This window comes from Anneissia japonica, unplaced genomic scaffold, assembly GCF_011630105.1.
Source record: "Anneissia japonica isolate Jap-2015-1 unplaced genomic scaffold, ASM1163010v1 scaffold287829_len2072220_cov186, whole genome shotgun sequence".
NCBI lineage: Eukaryota > Metazoa > Echinodermata > Crinoidea > Comatulida > Comatulidae > Anneissia > Anneissia japonica.
The window spans coordinates 922,344-938,610 of NW_022716075.1; the positions used below are offsets into that span (position 1 = coordinate 922,344).

At 34.2% G+C, this 16,267-nt stretch overlaps 1 protein-coding gene across 2 annotated transcripts in view; it reads right to left on the minus strand.

Annotated features, from left to right (window-relative positions):
- LOC117109535 (low-density lipoprotein receptor-related protein 2-like) overlaps positions 1-14,472 on the minus strand; it is a 41,638-nt gene extending 27,166 nt beyond the window's left edge. For both annotated transcript variants that reach the window (XM_033251907.1, XM_033251906.1), the window contains exons 1-6: positions 14,335-14,472; positions 8,858-8,992; positions 3,682-3,801; positions 2,733-2,849; positions 2,399-2,515; positions 812-934 (exon numbers count right to left, since the gene is read on the minus strand). In XM_033251907.1, the coding sequence (XP_033107798.1) occupies positions 812-934; positions 2,399-2,515; positions 2,733-2,849; positions 3,682-3,801; positions 8,858-8,992; positions 14,335-14,401 (679 nt within the window). In that variant the 5' untranslated portion in view covers positions 14,402-14,472. The remainder of the gene's footprint in view (positions 1-811; positions 935-2,398; positions 2,516-2,732; positions 2,850-3,681; positions 3,802-8,857; positions 8,993-14,334) is intronic.
- Positions 14,473-16,267: the final 1,795 nt, after the last annotated feature.

The following is a 16,267-nucleotide window of genomic DNA, read 5'->3' on the forward strand; positions in this document are numbered from 1 at the left end:
CTAAGTAACCGGTATTAAGTTTGAAAAAAAAAAAAAAAAAAAAAAAAATTAGTGTGAATGGCCTGCCTAACTTTACTCTTGGTAAAATGACCTGTACTAAGTTTTTATTGAGCAAAAACAAGCACAAGAGGAACATTAGCTGGGCTGGTCTTGAGCATATTTAATGTGCCAAAATAACAAATTTATTTAAAGGCATAAATTAAATTACTTCTCAAAGCAGGACTAAAATTCTTGCACAGCTTTCTTTCAAGCCTCAGATTCAGTTATTCATATAGCACCTTTCTATGCAGATACGAAGCGCTTTTGACCCTGGTCATCGGGTATACATGCTAAGTGTTGCTGCTGTAATCAGCGAAGAAGCAGGCGACCCCACAAGGTACCCATTTATACTCCCGGGTGGAGAGAAGAAATGTTGATAAAGTGCCTTGCTCAAGGACACAAGCGAAATTCACAGCAAGGGATTGAAACACCGACCTCAAGGTTGGGAAACCAAACCGTTCCTGCTGCGCCAAACCGCTTCTACTTCTGAGATAAGCACCTCAAGAAGTATAATTCACTACTTCACCTCAAGCCATGATGTACAGTAAAGTGTCATGGCCGGCAGAACCAGGGCACTGGGCCTCCCACTTTTCGGCAGAAAATACATGTTATGCAGATTTTCATATGATCGGAAAGAATCGCAAGAAAAGAAAGAGTGGGGCCCCCACTTTGTAAAATGTTTTACGCCGACCCTGTGTGTATACTACTAAAAATCAATTACATTTTAATAAAGGATAGGTTTTCATTAAGAAATATCTTAAAAAGTACAAACCTTCGCAACTAACAGCATCTGACTTTAGTTTGTAGCCGCTAGCGCAATCACATTTGAAAGAATTTGGCGTATTAACACAAATTTGCTGACACATGTTACTAGATAGTAAACACTCATTAACACCTGCAAAAAAAAAGAAGATTTCCTAATGACAATGTTGACAATATTAACCATGATCTCGAATTTCCGAAAATGAGGATGAGTTATGGCTCTAGTTCATTTGCAAATGCCGCCCCAAAACTATGGAATGGTCTTTCTCAGTACATCAAATCGGCTATTTCTATCGAGTCTTTCAAAACCCTACTAAAAACTTTTCTGTTTAACAACGCTGATATGCATGATATGTTTTCCCTTATTTCATCTGGAGTGTTTTTTTTTTAATTTTTTTTATCAATGATGCATGTGCTATCGTTTGTGGGGTGTCCAGAGCTAGGCCCACCTGTTTCTTACTCGAGTCAACGTTGTTGTCTTTTGCAGTGCACGGTAGTAGAGCCGAGGGCTTATTCTGAGGTGGAAGCTACCGGAGCCCAGCATAATGCCTAACGGAGTGCCTGCATGCACTCGGGTGTGACAGCGAAGTTGTTTTTGACATCGGAGGGTGGAGCCATGTTCTGGATACTTATATCGATAGCGCAAATGCTTTTTCGGAAATGTTTTAGTTTAAGTACCGTAGTTTAAGTCAAAATTATTTACTACTTGTTTTTTCTTTTTGTAAAGTGCATTGAGGCTTTTTGCGGAATGCGTAATAGAAATATGGAATTATTATGGAATTATTATGATGATAAATATTAATAACTAAAATATTAAATTATGATAAATCAATTTCTTATTTTATTTTTTTATTTAAACCATATTTAATGAGAATGAAGTATCCAACAGATGTAGATCACTTGGGACTGTCAACATGTAACAATGCAAGTTGCAGAAAACGTCTTATAACTACAAATTAAAATCAGAATAAAAAATACAAAAACATTAATACAAACATTACTATGTAAAATTAATATAACTAAAAATATAGTATGCAAATTAATTGCAAAAGCTAATAGAATAAGGTTCAAAAAAGAAATTATAAATATGTATAAATAACAGTCTTCTCCTTAAGCATAACAATAAAATTAACATCAATCAATAATTATGAAGTAAAAAAAAAAAAAAAAAAAAAAGTAAAAAAAAAAAAAAAAAAAAAAAAGGTAAAAAAATAAAAATATATGATCTTTTAATTATATAATTTTTTATTTTAGACAAATAAATTCCATTAAAAGAAGCAATAAAAAGAATTAAATAGTATTAATACCAGCAACAATTAAGCTATTAAGCATGGTTGGATCCAGAATTTTTCAAACAAAGGGAAGTGGATGTATTTGTATTCTATATTTTCTTATTTTAATACATCGTATTTGTATGTACAAAATTTCCAACAATCTCATAGAATCCACCGCTGTATAAAGAGTTAGCAATTTAGTAAACAAATGAATACTGTATCTATAGCTCTATGAAATTATATATCTTCTTTATTTTTCTTATTATTTTAATTTCATTAACTATATTACTAACTGCTATAAGGAACACATGCTGACTACTGACCACAATTGTATTCATCTGTTCTGTCACTACAATCATAAAGTATATTACAAAGTTTGTCTTCAGAGACACATGCTCCATCTGAGCAAACATAATCACTTGATGCACAGGTGCTTGGCTCTAAGGAGGAACAAAATATGAAAAATTCAAGGTGTCATATCCACTCTAATTTAATTACTAAATTATATATTTATTTAATTTATTATATAGGAAGAAATTCTTTGACAGGCCAGTTAAAATAATTTCAAGGACAAAAATCAAAATTATTGGTAATTGCATAGCACAATAAAGATTTACTAAAAAAATATTGAAAATATTGACCATAGTTTAAACTTACCACAGTTGACTTCATCTGAATTATCTCTGCAATCATCATATCCATTGCACCGTAAGTTTGGATCTATACAACGTCCATTACCACAAGTAAACTCAGATGCGTAGCAAATGCGATAACCTAAGAAGAAAATTAAGGGCGGAAATTGAAAACATAGCGGATGTAATTGAAAATGACATATTCTTACAGCATATATATCAAGGGATCAAGGGTGATCCATACAGTACAACACATCAAGTGAGACCCTTGAAGACTACAATCCAAGAGTATAGACTGCCTTATTTTGCGTGCATGCAATGGAACAAAAACTAAGTACTACGTCACAAGATAAGGGGCACCCTTATTAGAATTGGAAGAGTGCGAAACTCAACCATGCATTCTATAGACGGTGCAGTATACGTTCAATGGAATGCATTTTACATTCTTTGGAATGATGCCCTTCAATTCTTGGCAGTAGAGATAGGATTGAGTTTCAAGATATCGCAGAGTCTGACCTGTTGCAGTTCTATACTCTTTGCTACAATCCTAATCAGTGGTGGCTCCAGAAATGTCCCAGTGTGTCCAACAAATCCAAAAGAATTTCATCCATTGCCACCGAGAAGTGTGGGGGAGGGGGTGCAGGGAGCATTTTTTTTCCATATTTTTTTTCAAAATCCCCTAAATGAGCCCCTCCAGATTAACAGGGTCTCCTCAAAACTAATTTTTGCGCCATCGGCGCAATCTTTCTCTTGCGCTTAGCCCTTGCAAATGGGGCCCACACCAACCCTTGCCCCTGTTACAGTTTCCCCTTTTGGTTGCCCGATTTCATTACTCTGTAAGTTTACAGTTTCATTTAGGTTAGGGGTCACAGTGAGATTATCTTGTTTTTTGTAATTTTCTGTGTTTTTATCCTTGAATATTACATTTTAACTTCAAAATAAATTACAAAATAAATAAATAGGTAAATCCTTACCGCAGAAATTGCCTTCATCAGAGCCATCACCGCAGTCATTGTTATGGTCACACTTCCATGCGAGTGGAATGCAAATTCCATTATCACACTGAAATTCTCCTCTGGAACATACCACACTAACTGAAAAAAGAAACCATAAAGCAATTCATTTAAATTCTAAGTCTTTCAAATCTCTATATTTTCCTGATAATAAATTTATACATTTCATGCCTAAACACACTCATGGCATTTTGTATATGTTTTTTCGGTCCTTGAGAGTGAGTCAATTCATTTCATCTGTCTCATAATTTCACATAAAATATACTAAAATCAATATCGATGTAGGCTGCAGTAAATTTATTATATTTTTCCAAACATGTCATAGCTGTGTAGGAGAATGAAATGTTAGGAGCCATCATACTAAGCCTCAATATTGTGTGGTAGGGTGGCCAGCATTTATTGATCTTAATTAGCCTAGTTTGCACATGTGTATAATTTATAACTGAAGTCTAGAAAATAGTTGATATAATTAAATCCATTGATTATGATTGAGAAAAATACAGCTCTGGAGCTATAGTATGTTTTAAACTACATGATTCCAGTGAGCTCATTATTTATGCAATCCAGTACAGTGACACCTGTGAGAAGAGCTTGTTAACATCATTCTCATCAACATGTATAAAGTTACAGTACAGACCAACAGATGGACTGATTATGTTTAAATAACATAGAATGAATGTTACTCTGAAAAAAAAAAGAAGAGTAACGTTTGTTCTATATTACAGTACAGTATACCAGATAGTATTGTGACGATGAACAAACAATGAAGTGCCATTTAAAGCCCTACCCCTATCATGTGACATAACTAAATAACATCATGACAATATACTGTATAGGCACATCATGACTATAAAAGGTAAAGGTAAAGGCAGGAGAATAACCCATAACTTGCAGCGTCATTGTGCTGAATTGCGTATGGGCATGGTCTGTGACTACCTCAGCCGCTGTAAATAGGTGCTTCCGGCTACATTCACATCATTCCACAATGACAGGGGCTGAAATGAACCATAGCATTGGGGAGTAACCCCCCTGCTCTTCTTAAAAGATGCAATGGGTTCTTTAAAGTGCACATGAGCCAGATATGTACACTGGACCTCGATTTTAAGTCCTTATCCGAGAAGACTTTGTTCTACCAACTGAACCATGGCAAAGAGCCTGGAACCAGCGCTGATGTTAGCACTGCAAATACAATATAATGATTTACATGATCTGATAATCAACTGACGAGAACACAAACAAAATCAATGGTACTTTACCAGTAATTTTGTTTATAAACTACAATTTAAAAGTTAAAATTAATAACAGACTTGAATGAGAGTCTTGAACAAGAGTGCTTTCGAGCTTACTGTATATGAATAAAATTATCTGAAGTGGGTCAGGACCATTTCATTCCCCATAGTAGCTTTTAAGTTCTTCTGATGTGCGTGATAATTGTAAATGGCAGAATAGTACATTACAAAGATTTATTTTACTTCTTTTTATAAACATCAATTTTTATTATTTACCAGCCTGTTTACAAGTACAGGATTAGAAAATAGCAAATATTAGTATATACACTTGACAAAAATATAATAGGAGGCTTACGATCCCAAAACCAGCGTAATGTCGCTAAATGCTATACTGAGTAATTAGATGAATGTGGCAGTATTGTATACTTTAGTACAGAGAACCCATAATACTCTCATAACTTTTGGCAATAGTAAAGTCGATTCCAATAAATGACCCATCATTTTGCGAAGCATACTGTAATGTGGAGAATGAATACATTAAAAAGTCAATTTTCTTGTTTTGGTAACTGATGCTAAGTTTGGCATGGCCGGGGCCCATATCAAATCTCGGATAATAAACCATAACATTTATTTTATTTGGCCTTGGTGACACTAGGATTATATATAGCATGTAAACTTATGATTACGATATCATGTGAGTACATTATTTGTGATGAAAGCTTACATTGCAATTTAACAAAAAAAAAGAATATAAACCCTGTGATATCCTGTATCCGATGACTCAGGCTTATGTTTGATCATCTGTATTTTTCTTCATACACCCGAATGCCTTGGTTTAAAAGATAGATAATATAAGGTATTCCTTTGAAAACAGTAACCAGCCAACCCTGACTCTACTAATCTACTTGCCCTTTTTTGGTATTGTTACAGCATATTATTTTAATATACACCACCTAGATAGAATAAAAGCGAGGGAATAAATCAAAGCATATTTTTAGGAACTTAAGTCATCGTTGTTTACACACTCAGGTAGCGTACAGTGAAACATGAGGAGTTCGGATTTTTGTTAGATTCTTTATGAAAAAGTGGCAAACAAAGTGAGTTCACTTCAGGACAAAACTGGCATACAGGGGTTATCCTGCCTGACACATAACATGACAATTATTTACAGTGATGCCTTTTGGATGGATAGATTTATTCGGTATTAGCTGGAAGTCCTTGTCAAATCAGTTTAACCATTTTAATTTTTTCAAAATCACTGTGTTAATTACAGTATTTCATAACTAACAAGTCTGTATCAAATTTTTACAATATTCCAAATTTAGCTAAATCCAAATTACTACAAATTTTATCAGTTTTCATAATTAACAAGAATATTAGTTTAGCTCAATCTGATGTGTTATTGCACTAAATACATAAAACATGAATCAAACCCAGATACAGTGCAAATGGCGCAATATAATCCACCTCGTAGTTTAAAAGTGCACAGGTTATCAGTATATTAGTATAGGATTGGAATATAGTATACAGTATACAACTTAATACTGTAAAAGCTTTATAAAAATGCAGAATATTGTATAGAGGTTATGTTTGTTTATTTGTCTTGACCTTTGACATACTCATGCACACTTGAAACTACCAGAGAGCTAAAAAAATGTAATCCTGTATAAAGGCACAGTCTGCACAAACCCAACATGAGCCCTACAGAGTGTTGTACATGAACAATACTGTATTTGCAGTCAAAAGTACAATTATTGGTACTTGCTTATGGACTTGAGTTACTAGCTACCTTTTAAGTCGACATTCTGTTTATATTCTTATCTTGCAAGGAAATGTTATAGCTACTGTATGTTACTTTTGCTTTCCATTTGTGGCAGACAAGCTAAACCAGTCACTCTTCACAAAAAAAAACCAAAAAAAAAAAAAAATTGTTATTAATACAGGGTTATGAGCAGTAAAATTGGATATAAAAAGGTAGAAAAAGAATAAAATTAAATTTGACATTTCATTATGAAGCTACAGGAGTTTAAATATACAGCTGTTTTAAACAGTATTCGAGAAATCAACCATTAAAATGATTTCAGACATTTCTTAGGCAGGGACCATCACCAAATCATTAAAAATGCTGCTTTTAGTGTTAAAAATTAGGAAAATAACAACATAATTCATGATAAATACTGAAAGTATTTAAAAAATTTTGACATTCCAACATGTTTTGGCCATTCATCTCTGAGACATGATTTGCAAGGGTGACTGGTTTTTCTGGTCTTGGCCTGGTGTTTTATACTCTCATCCTTCTTTGTAGAAAAATTTGAAAGCATTATGTATAAAGGTTGACTTCAGCCAAGAGTAAACATTTACATAATTTTATGGATTTTTTATTGGATCAGTCTGAGTTTGTTAAAATGTGTTATGACCTGGTTTGTGAACTAGCCTGTAATCATAGTCCGTGGCAGATCCAGAAATTTTAAATAGTGGGGGCGAGCCCAGTGAGGGACTTTCACAGATGGAGGGTGCTTAACATATCAGCCCCACCATGGGGCTAAAAGTGGCTCACCTTGGCAGACAATGTGTTAACAGTTAATTCAGAATAACTTAAACATGGTCATTTATATATAAATGTCTATTGTTAATTGTAACCAAAATAAGTTTTACCACAATTTAACCTAAATTCAAATAATAATAGTTCAAGATATTTGGAATAATCACAAATTTGTAATCAAACAAATAATAAAACTGAAAGTGAAACTAAACTGAAATTTAGTCAGCACAAAACAAAAATCAAGAATGTAAATCTAAAGAGTACAATAAAGAGTAGCAGGTGAACACATCTTCAAATTATAATATAATACCAATTGTTGTGCAATATTCTGAATACTGTAATTATTTTATTCATGCAGTTTGAATACTGTTGGAATAAACTTAACTATTAATTATTTGTTTTGTTTAGTGAATTGATTTGGTTGTTTTTATAATCTTCATGCTGTATTATATGGATTAGGTGAGATTTTTTTATACCTTGTTTTGCTAACTTATTTTTTAAAGATTTAAAGATCGTCAGAGGGCTAAAAAAAAAATTAATGTTTTTTTATTTAGCAAATAGTTTTTCCAAAAACATCCAGATGGAGGTGAAAATAAAAATAAAATGTTATTGTTGAATGTTAACAGTGTAGTAATAGGATTGTTAAATGCTTTAAATTTATAATTAGGAAGAAATATACATATCTTATTGTTAGAAATTTCAAGGCAGCAACAGGCTTAATAAAAATAAAGAAAAATTTTTTTTGGCCGAGGGTGCGCTAAATGATAAAAAATACAATTTTTATTTTTATTCAAAATCATCATTGGCGGGCAGATAAGAAGGTATAAAATGTCTTGCTTTACTCTTATTATATTTAAATTTTTAATTAATCATACTTGGAAGTAAATATATCAGCAGAAAAGAGTGTGAAGCCCTGTCCAACTAGACTATCAAATTATATTTGATAAAAACATGCAGGGGTCCCAAGTTGGAAGAAATTCCTTCTCGAAGATCTGATTAAACAGGCTTTTTTAACCCATTTGAATTATAATTTTTACGCATGATGATACTCATCGGCACCGAATTACGTTGAGACAACTGATAATCAAGTACCTGTAGTTAAAACTTACAAATATGATGAATTTGTGGTAGATGGCTTTATTTTCCGGAAAATTCTTGCTTGCTTGCAAGAGTGTGGGAGGCCGTCCCGATTTCATGGAAACACCTGGGAGTTCTGGGAGACTTGGGACCCCTGAACATGGGACAAGCATAAATATGGTCCTGATGATATCACATCATGACCATATATAAGCACATCATGGATATATGTGGGCATACAATAGTTTTTCATCAGAGAAAATTTGATAACATGTAGAGCTTAACTTACTTATACAGCCATCTTGCCCTTCATCCTCGGCAAATTCACAGTCACTCACTCCATCGCAGACTTTTTGTGGAGGAATGCAGGGACTCTGCCCTGGCCTGGCTTGTTCACACTCAAAGTACCCAGATAAACATGCCGCTATAAACAAAGGAAAGTAACAGTTTAATTATACGTAGCATGAGGTTTATTATTTCGGCTCTATTGTAATTTTCAAATAACAAATTAAAAAAACAAATATCAAATCATCATGGAAATATAAAATAAAATGGCAACAAGGTGTACAGGCTGAATAAAAAATAAAACTGAAATATTTTTTCAATTTATAATTATTAATTTTTTAGGCAGAAACCAAAGCAAGCCACAGTAGCCTACTTAAGTTGGCCTAGGCCTAGGTCATGACTTTGATTTAATTTTACATTTCTGACTATAACTATATTACTTTACACTTGGCCTAGGTACATTTTTAGCTCTGAAAAGCAGTTTAAAGTATAGCAGTGGTGCCCAAAAAAAACACAATAAGTTACTTCAGGTTATGCATACTACAGACGATTTACTTCCTAGTCACTCAGAAGTGTCCTACTTAATCCACATGAAATGCACTCAGAGCAAGAAGAAATTATACCGGATTGAGTAGCAGAGATGCACTAGAACTGAAAGCTCGCAATTAATTTGCTAAAATACGACCTTTATTTATATGACCTCCCCATGGGGTTCGTCTGAACCCACCTTTTCACAAGTTTACTACTGTAGGCCCTAGTAGTATTTTATAATGTTGTTTGTAACTTTGGATTACTATTAAAGAAACACTTTTAAACTTGGCCTAGCTAGCCTAGGCCTAGGGCTACAGGAAACCTCCTTCCCATAAACCTGCTGGTTTTGCCATGCCATGGGCACGTTCCCACAATACCATTGATTGTTGTTTAAGAAGACTAGGGCCTAGGCGGCTAATTACCAACAGTACAGTGTCAAACACAACATTTCCTGGGGATACATAAACTACCACCCACTACAATACAGTCTAGGGCCTAGGCTAAGAGCCCTAGCATAGCAAGGCCAGCACAGGTCAAGTGTATCTTCAGTTGGGTTTCAGTCGGTCCTTCCTACCCTCAAACTAGGCCTAGTGGGGAAGTCCTGGCTTCAGCAGTAAGCCAGTGTAGGCTTACAAACAAAAAGGAAAAAAGAAAGGAAAAACTATCCGGTCCTAGGCTAGATACTATGCAAGGACCAAACTAAAACTGCTCCAAGTCGAGGAGTACAGTACTACTTATTTATTAATTAGCCTAGCCCATAGGCAACAAAGGATATAGCACTGAGTTGATGCGGCCTATGCTAATAATGTATTGTTATGTAACATCGTATCAACCAGACTGACAAAACAACGTGGTTTTTGCGCATGACCAACAAACTTCGTTCGAAATGTCGTCTGCTACTGTATAATGATATTGGGGGCTGCTTCCCGGACATCCTCATACCATGGAGGTATTATAATACCTCCATGCTCATACCTTGCTAGCCTATAATATTGACACAAAACACTGTCTCTCTGTCACGTCTAGTTTGTTTGTTCCATTCATTATGAGCTCCGTTTTCACACCCTGCCTGGACGCCGCTGTATCGACGGAAATGTAATGCCTAAATAATCGTGACCATACAAAATTCAATGATCCTACTAAATGCAGGTCATTATATAGGTCTAAGATCTATGGCAGATGTTACGGAATCTGTCATACCTAATTTTATATTAAATTAATAAGTCCATAGTTTTAGCTGCTTCTTTCCAATCTATGCTTTTTCAATAATTGTCTCTTAGATTTTTTTTTTTCATTCTTGCTTTATAACTTGTCAATTTTTTTCAAGGGACTCTCGATTGTATGCAAATTTTGTGCACTATCCAAATGTGTTCTATTATTTGGAAAAGTTAGTGTATTTATATAGTTACAACACAATCGAAATGTCTATAGCTGCAAAGAAAGAGCGTTTGACAAATATGCATATCATAACCGTGACTCAGCTCTGAGCAGTTCGTTAAGAAGTTCGTACACCCCAAAATGAACATTGCTTTAGGTAACAGTACAAGCTGCACCAGTCTAATAACTGTACCTAGTGCCTACGCATAACAAACATCATATTAATTAACATATAGGTCCTAACAATATCTATGCATAATATCAAAATTTACAATCAACTTTGCTGCGAATTTTAAAATTAACATTAATATTTGCCTATGTTTGATTTAATAGGCTCATCAGCATTTAGGCCTAACTAAAAATTAGAACGAGAAATATCCTACTAATTAACAGACACATACCGGTAATTAATAGACACTTCCTACATTTTTTACTTCATTTGGCTGGTATTTTGGCTTAAAGTCAATGATTTTCACAATAAATATAATCAATAAGTCAGCGAAAAATTAATTGTTCCGCCGTGTTTGTTTCATCGGAAGCAATTGGATATTGAGAGCTATGCTGTGTTTTTTGTCACTCAAACAACAGAATTTTCAATATCTTTTTATATTCATTTCATTCTGATATGTTGAACGAATATAATCTTTCCTTCACGCATGATGTGCTCAATATAAAAGATAATTGAAAATTAATAGAACATTATTTATTCTTTGCAGTATGACGACGTTGCAAATACTTATAATAATATTATTTTTCAACAATAGGAATATGCATATGCCTAGTGATATTTATTGTAGGACTATAATCATTGTTTTTAGTACATATTGTATTCAGGAGTCTTGAAATTGGGGAGGAAATATGGCAGGCTGATGTGGTGGTTGGGGGGGGGGGCGAAAGTGAAGTGGCGCTCAATTTGAGACCAGGGAACTAGCTCGCAGAATAAAGTGATTTTTTGGGGCGACTGGAGAGTGTTCCCCACCCCGCGCACCACTACGCCGTGGCACCAGATCAGACACATGCAAGGGAAAATTGTCGAGTGATTTAACATTTTCTGACTAAATTTACGCATATAAGGGCCAATATGATTTTAGGCATAATAGATTAGGCCTACAGTATTAGTTTAGGCTTTTTCATTAGAAGCGAGGTAGCAGGTGTTATGTTTTAAAGCAAAATAAATCACATACTGTATGTATTGATGTTTAGGCATATACAAATAACGTAAAACTTCCTAATCACGATTCTATGTATACTGAGATACGTCGTAATTTCGAATACATATTGGCAAAATCGTGTTTTACGCTTAAATCACTCGCTTTATCATCAGTCAAAATAATTTTATCTCAGTTCAAGGGCACAGCATCACATGATTTTGATGCACTCACTTAGAACGACATTCTGCTTCCTTTATTGATATTTAAGTTTGTATAATGTGGTTTTTTAAATAGACCTAAGTGAAATAATGATTAGAAGATCCTGTATTTTTTTTGGGGGGGGGGGGGCTGACGACAATAAGACCTATTTTCTTTTGTGTATATACCTGAACGTTAATGATAGGTGCCCATGCTTTGTACCTGTTTTTTCGCTTTATAGTAGGTTTAAGTTATAAGGACCTGTTTCCTTATGGACTTTGTATAGGCGTACGATGCTTTCTTGCTTTTTTTTTTTAAAGCAAAATGTTCCAATTGGAATGATTTGCAGTAAAACAACCTTAATTAGCAATCAAACAATGATGCAAAAATGATGGTATCGTGCATAGGCTATCAACGAACAGTTTTTAATCAATTGTTTGAAAAAAAGTACCCCCTGTGAAAAATGAACCAGTGATCTCTTTTGTAGGCCTATATGAATATATTTAGAATATATATTCTTGATCATGTGTGTTGCGCTAACAGACAATATCTGGAAAAAATACAATTGTCTCACGGCTGTCTGGATGGCGGCTGTATTATTGTGTAGGTGTATTTGTTAAGTAGTCTAATTTACTTGGAAATTGGATGGATTTAAAAAAATTTAAAAAGTTACAGAATAAACAATCATTTTTAAACAACAATTAAAATTTACGGCATGAAGATACATAAATCTAAAAATATTTGCTTGAGTGAAGATTCAACCATAACGTACAAAGCCTAATACTTTGAGTCCACACTAAGAATAAATCTTCACTTGTTCACCAATTTAGATTATTCTTGTTAACCTTGGTAGTAAATCGAAAGTATTGCACAGTGCATTGGAAGGACACGAGCGCTCTCGGACAATTGTATAAGGCTATTATTTTTGGCCTTGTATGATGGCCGGGTACCTAAACAAAGGGGGCAGTTTATTTTAATATTATGGCCTTTACACTAGGCCAGGCCTACGAATGTATATGTCTAGTTATGGGGTTACACAACATTTGACAATGTAAACGTACTATGAGACAAATTCACACAAAGGTGATATTATTAATATAATTTCATTTACATGTTAGTTTCAAACACGGTTAGCTCTCCAATAATGTAAATCAGCGATTTAGAGAATATTGAGAATCAAAATAATAGAAATTATTTAAAAACAAAGTAATGAACACAAACGATCGATGTACAAGATATTTGAAAACGTTGTTTACTTATAATCTTGCCTATTGAAACTACAATAAAACGCCGACACCATGGCTCCTGTTTAGTGATAGTCGCGCAGGGCATATTTTAATCCACGGTTTTAACCGACATTCAACGGAAAGACTATAATATTAATACTAGTAGTTAATATTCTGGTTAATGTTGTTGGATTAATTTTCGCAGTCAGGAGACGAGATGCGTATGAAAGGAATACAGCATTAGACTGGTTTGACGGTTTCCCGGGCAACAGCAGCTGTTACTCTTAGTCAACAATCGTTGATCATTCTAAATATATAATTAGACTAATGCTTGAATAAAATTTGGCATTAAAGGATCTTGTATAACGCGCTCTAGCCAATGATAAATATGAACATTGTCAATACGATCGAGATCAAATAATTTCATCGGTTTATCAAGGAAAAATAATCAACCGTTTCATAAAAACGATTTTGTATTTTTGTAATACTTCACTTTATCCATGTTATTATTTCACTACATCCATCAGCTACTCGCATCATACGGGTATAAGCATATCCTTTAGTCTCCAAGCTCTATGTAAAAGAGTGTGTAAAATATAGGTCTAATACAATTTTGTTTAAGGTGAGAGCCTGTTTTCATTAGTGTCCGTTCCTGGTCAATATCAATTGTTCAATAAATGGATTAGTCCATGCCAGACCTTCCCAGGCGTATAATATAACGGGCCTGTATTGAACATGATATTCATAGATACACCTAGCTAATATTAACAAATGTATGTTAAATACTGTATTTATGTAAAACTGTTGAACTTGTAGAAAATATTTGAATATCAGATGATGTTTTTAAAAATCATCTGAACAGTCTCTTCCCTCAATTTTATCGTGTGAATTTGATCGATCGATTTTTTTTAAGGGACGATTTAACCTAGAAGATACAAATTCAAATGAATAGGCCTATGACTATATTTAGTGTGTAAATACACTGTAGATCTACTTACACTGAGATTGACAAACTGAAATAGCTATCGCCGAAACCGTTGCCACAATGATGAAAAAGCTCTTCATATTGCAGTGTTATTCCATATACCTATGGTTATTCAATGCGGAGCCTCCAATCATCTCTTATAAACACCCAGAACATATAAAGGGTTGCGCCAGCTCGGGCAGGTAAGGCTTGAACGCTCTGATGCTCCCATTGTTCAACGATTGCTTTGTTGTAAATTGTAAAATTCTGATCCAGACGAGACAGCGGCAATAATATGAACATAGGCAACCAAGGGAATTTTGGGGTATTTATTCTATGTACAGTATACAAATAATGATTCGACATAAGCCTAATTATGGAAAAATCAAGAAAGGCAGTGGAAAAAGAGATTCAAGCTGGACTGGAGTGGCTGAATAAAAAAACATAGAGCTGACTTTCATGCAAAAACTCAAAATATAGATGGAAGAATATAGACCACGTGAACGCAGATGCATAATAACTTACGGTAATAATTCTTTGATTCGGTTAAGAAAATGAAGAGACTTGAATAAATTCCGCGGTACACTGGAAATAAGGGTGGTTATATAAATGACTTGTGGAGAATTCCGACAAAACTCTCTGAATAATAATAATAATAATAATAATAATAATAATAATAATAATAATAATAATAATAACAACAACATCAACAACAACAACGACGACAACAATAATAATAATAATAATGATGATGATTATGATGATGATGATAATAATAATAATGATTATAATAATAATAATAATCGTAATAATAATAATAATATTAATAGTAATAATAGGCCTAATGATAAGAATAATGATAATGATAAATGATGAATTATATAAAGTATAATGATAGTAATAATAACAATAAAATATAATAATAATAATAATAATAATAATAATAATAATAATAATAAAAGTAAATTAAGGTCCAAATGTAAGGTAGCTTAGAAGAGAATTACAAGATATAAATCCGAACATTGTGATTTCTTTAATATAAAGTGATAAAATATATCCGATTATATGCAATTGTGGTAATAATAATAGTTCATGTTTGTTATATAGGCCTAATATCAATTGGTATAGACCCTATTCTCTGTAACTATCTAACCTCGTTTTTCAATATGGTTCTACAGACGAAATATATTGTAATCGAAATATGATTACTCCGCATCGCAGTGTATAAACATTGGTAAAAGATATATTAAAGAGGGACTGCGATGATTTTCTGTAGACCCACTCGTTTCTGCCTAATTTGTGATTAGAGTGTTATTGTTACATTCTAGAGAAGCAACAGTCTATTAAAATCCATAGTGAATTAGTAATCAAGCACAATAATATACAGCTTGTACCTCAAGCATAGTTCAGGGAGGTTCCATTTGCGAGCTGGCGAGTTGGATGACTGAGCGGTTAGTGCAGGGGCGCCGCAACCTATAGCCATAATAGTGCTGGCTCGAAAGGCACGATCGCCTATGGTTCTGGTGGTGAAACAAGTCTTAAGGACTATAAACCGTAGGCTCAACAATGTACACAATGCCTATGTTCTCACGGTTAGCAGGATCCGGATCCTGCTAACCGTTAGCTGCCGTGCGTCCATCCGAGAAAATCCCGATCCGGATACCAAAAATATGATGATCGAATCGCTGGCCAATAAGAAACTGGAAATTGTAAACGCGAACGTGTGATTGGTTGATGATAGAAACACGCTCAACTTGCTAACCGTTAGCGATATCCGGATACTGCTAACGGTTAGCGCTAACCGATCGGGCGTTCTCACGCAGGTGCTAACGGTTAGCGCTAACGGTTAGCTCCCGATCCGGATACTAGGGCTCTCGGGGGTTACCTCCTTGTACTGGTGTACAGACGAGAGTCTGGTACCGGTTTATCGGGTACTGTATACGCTCAGACATGAAGAGACACTTTGA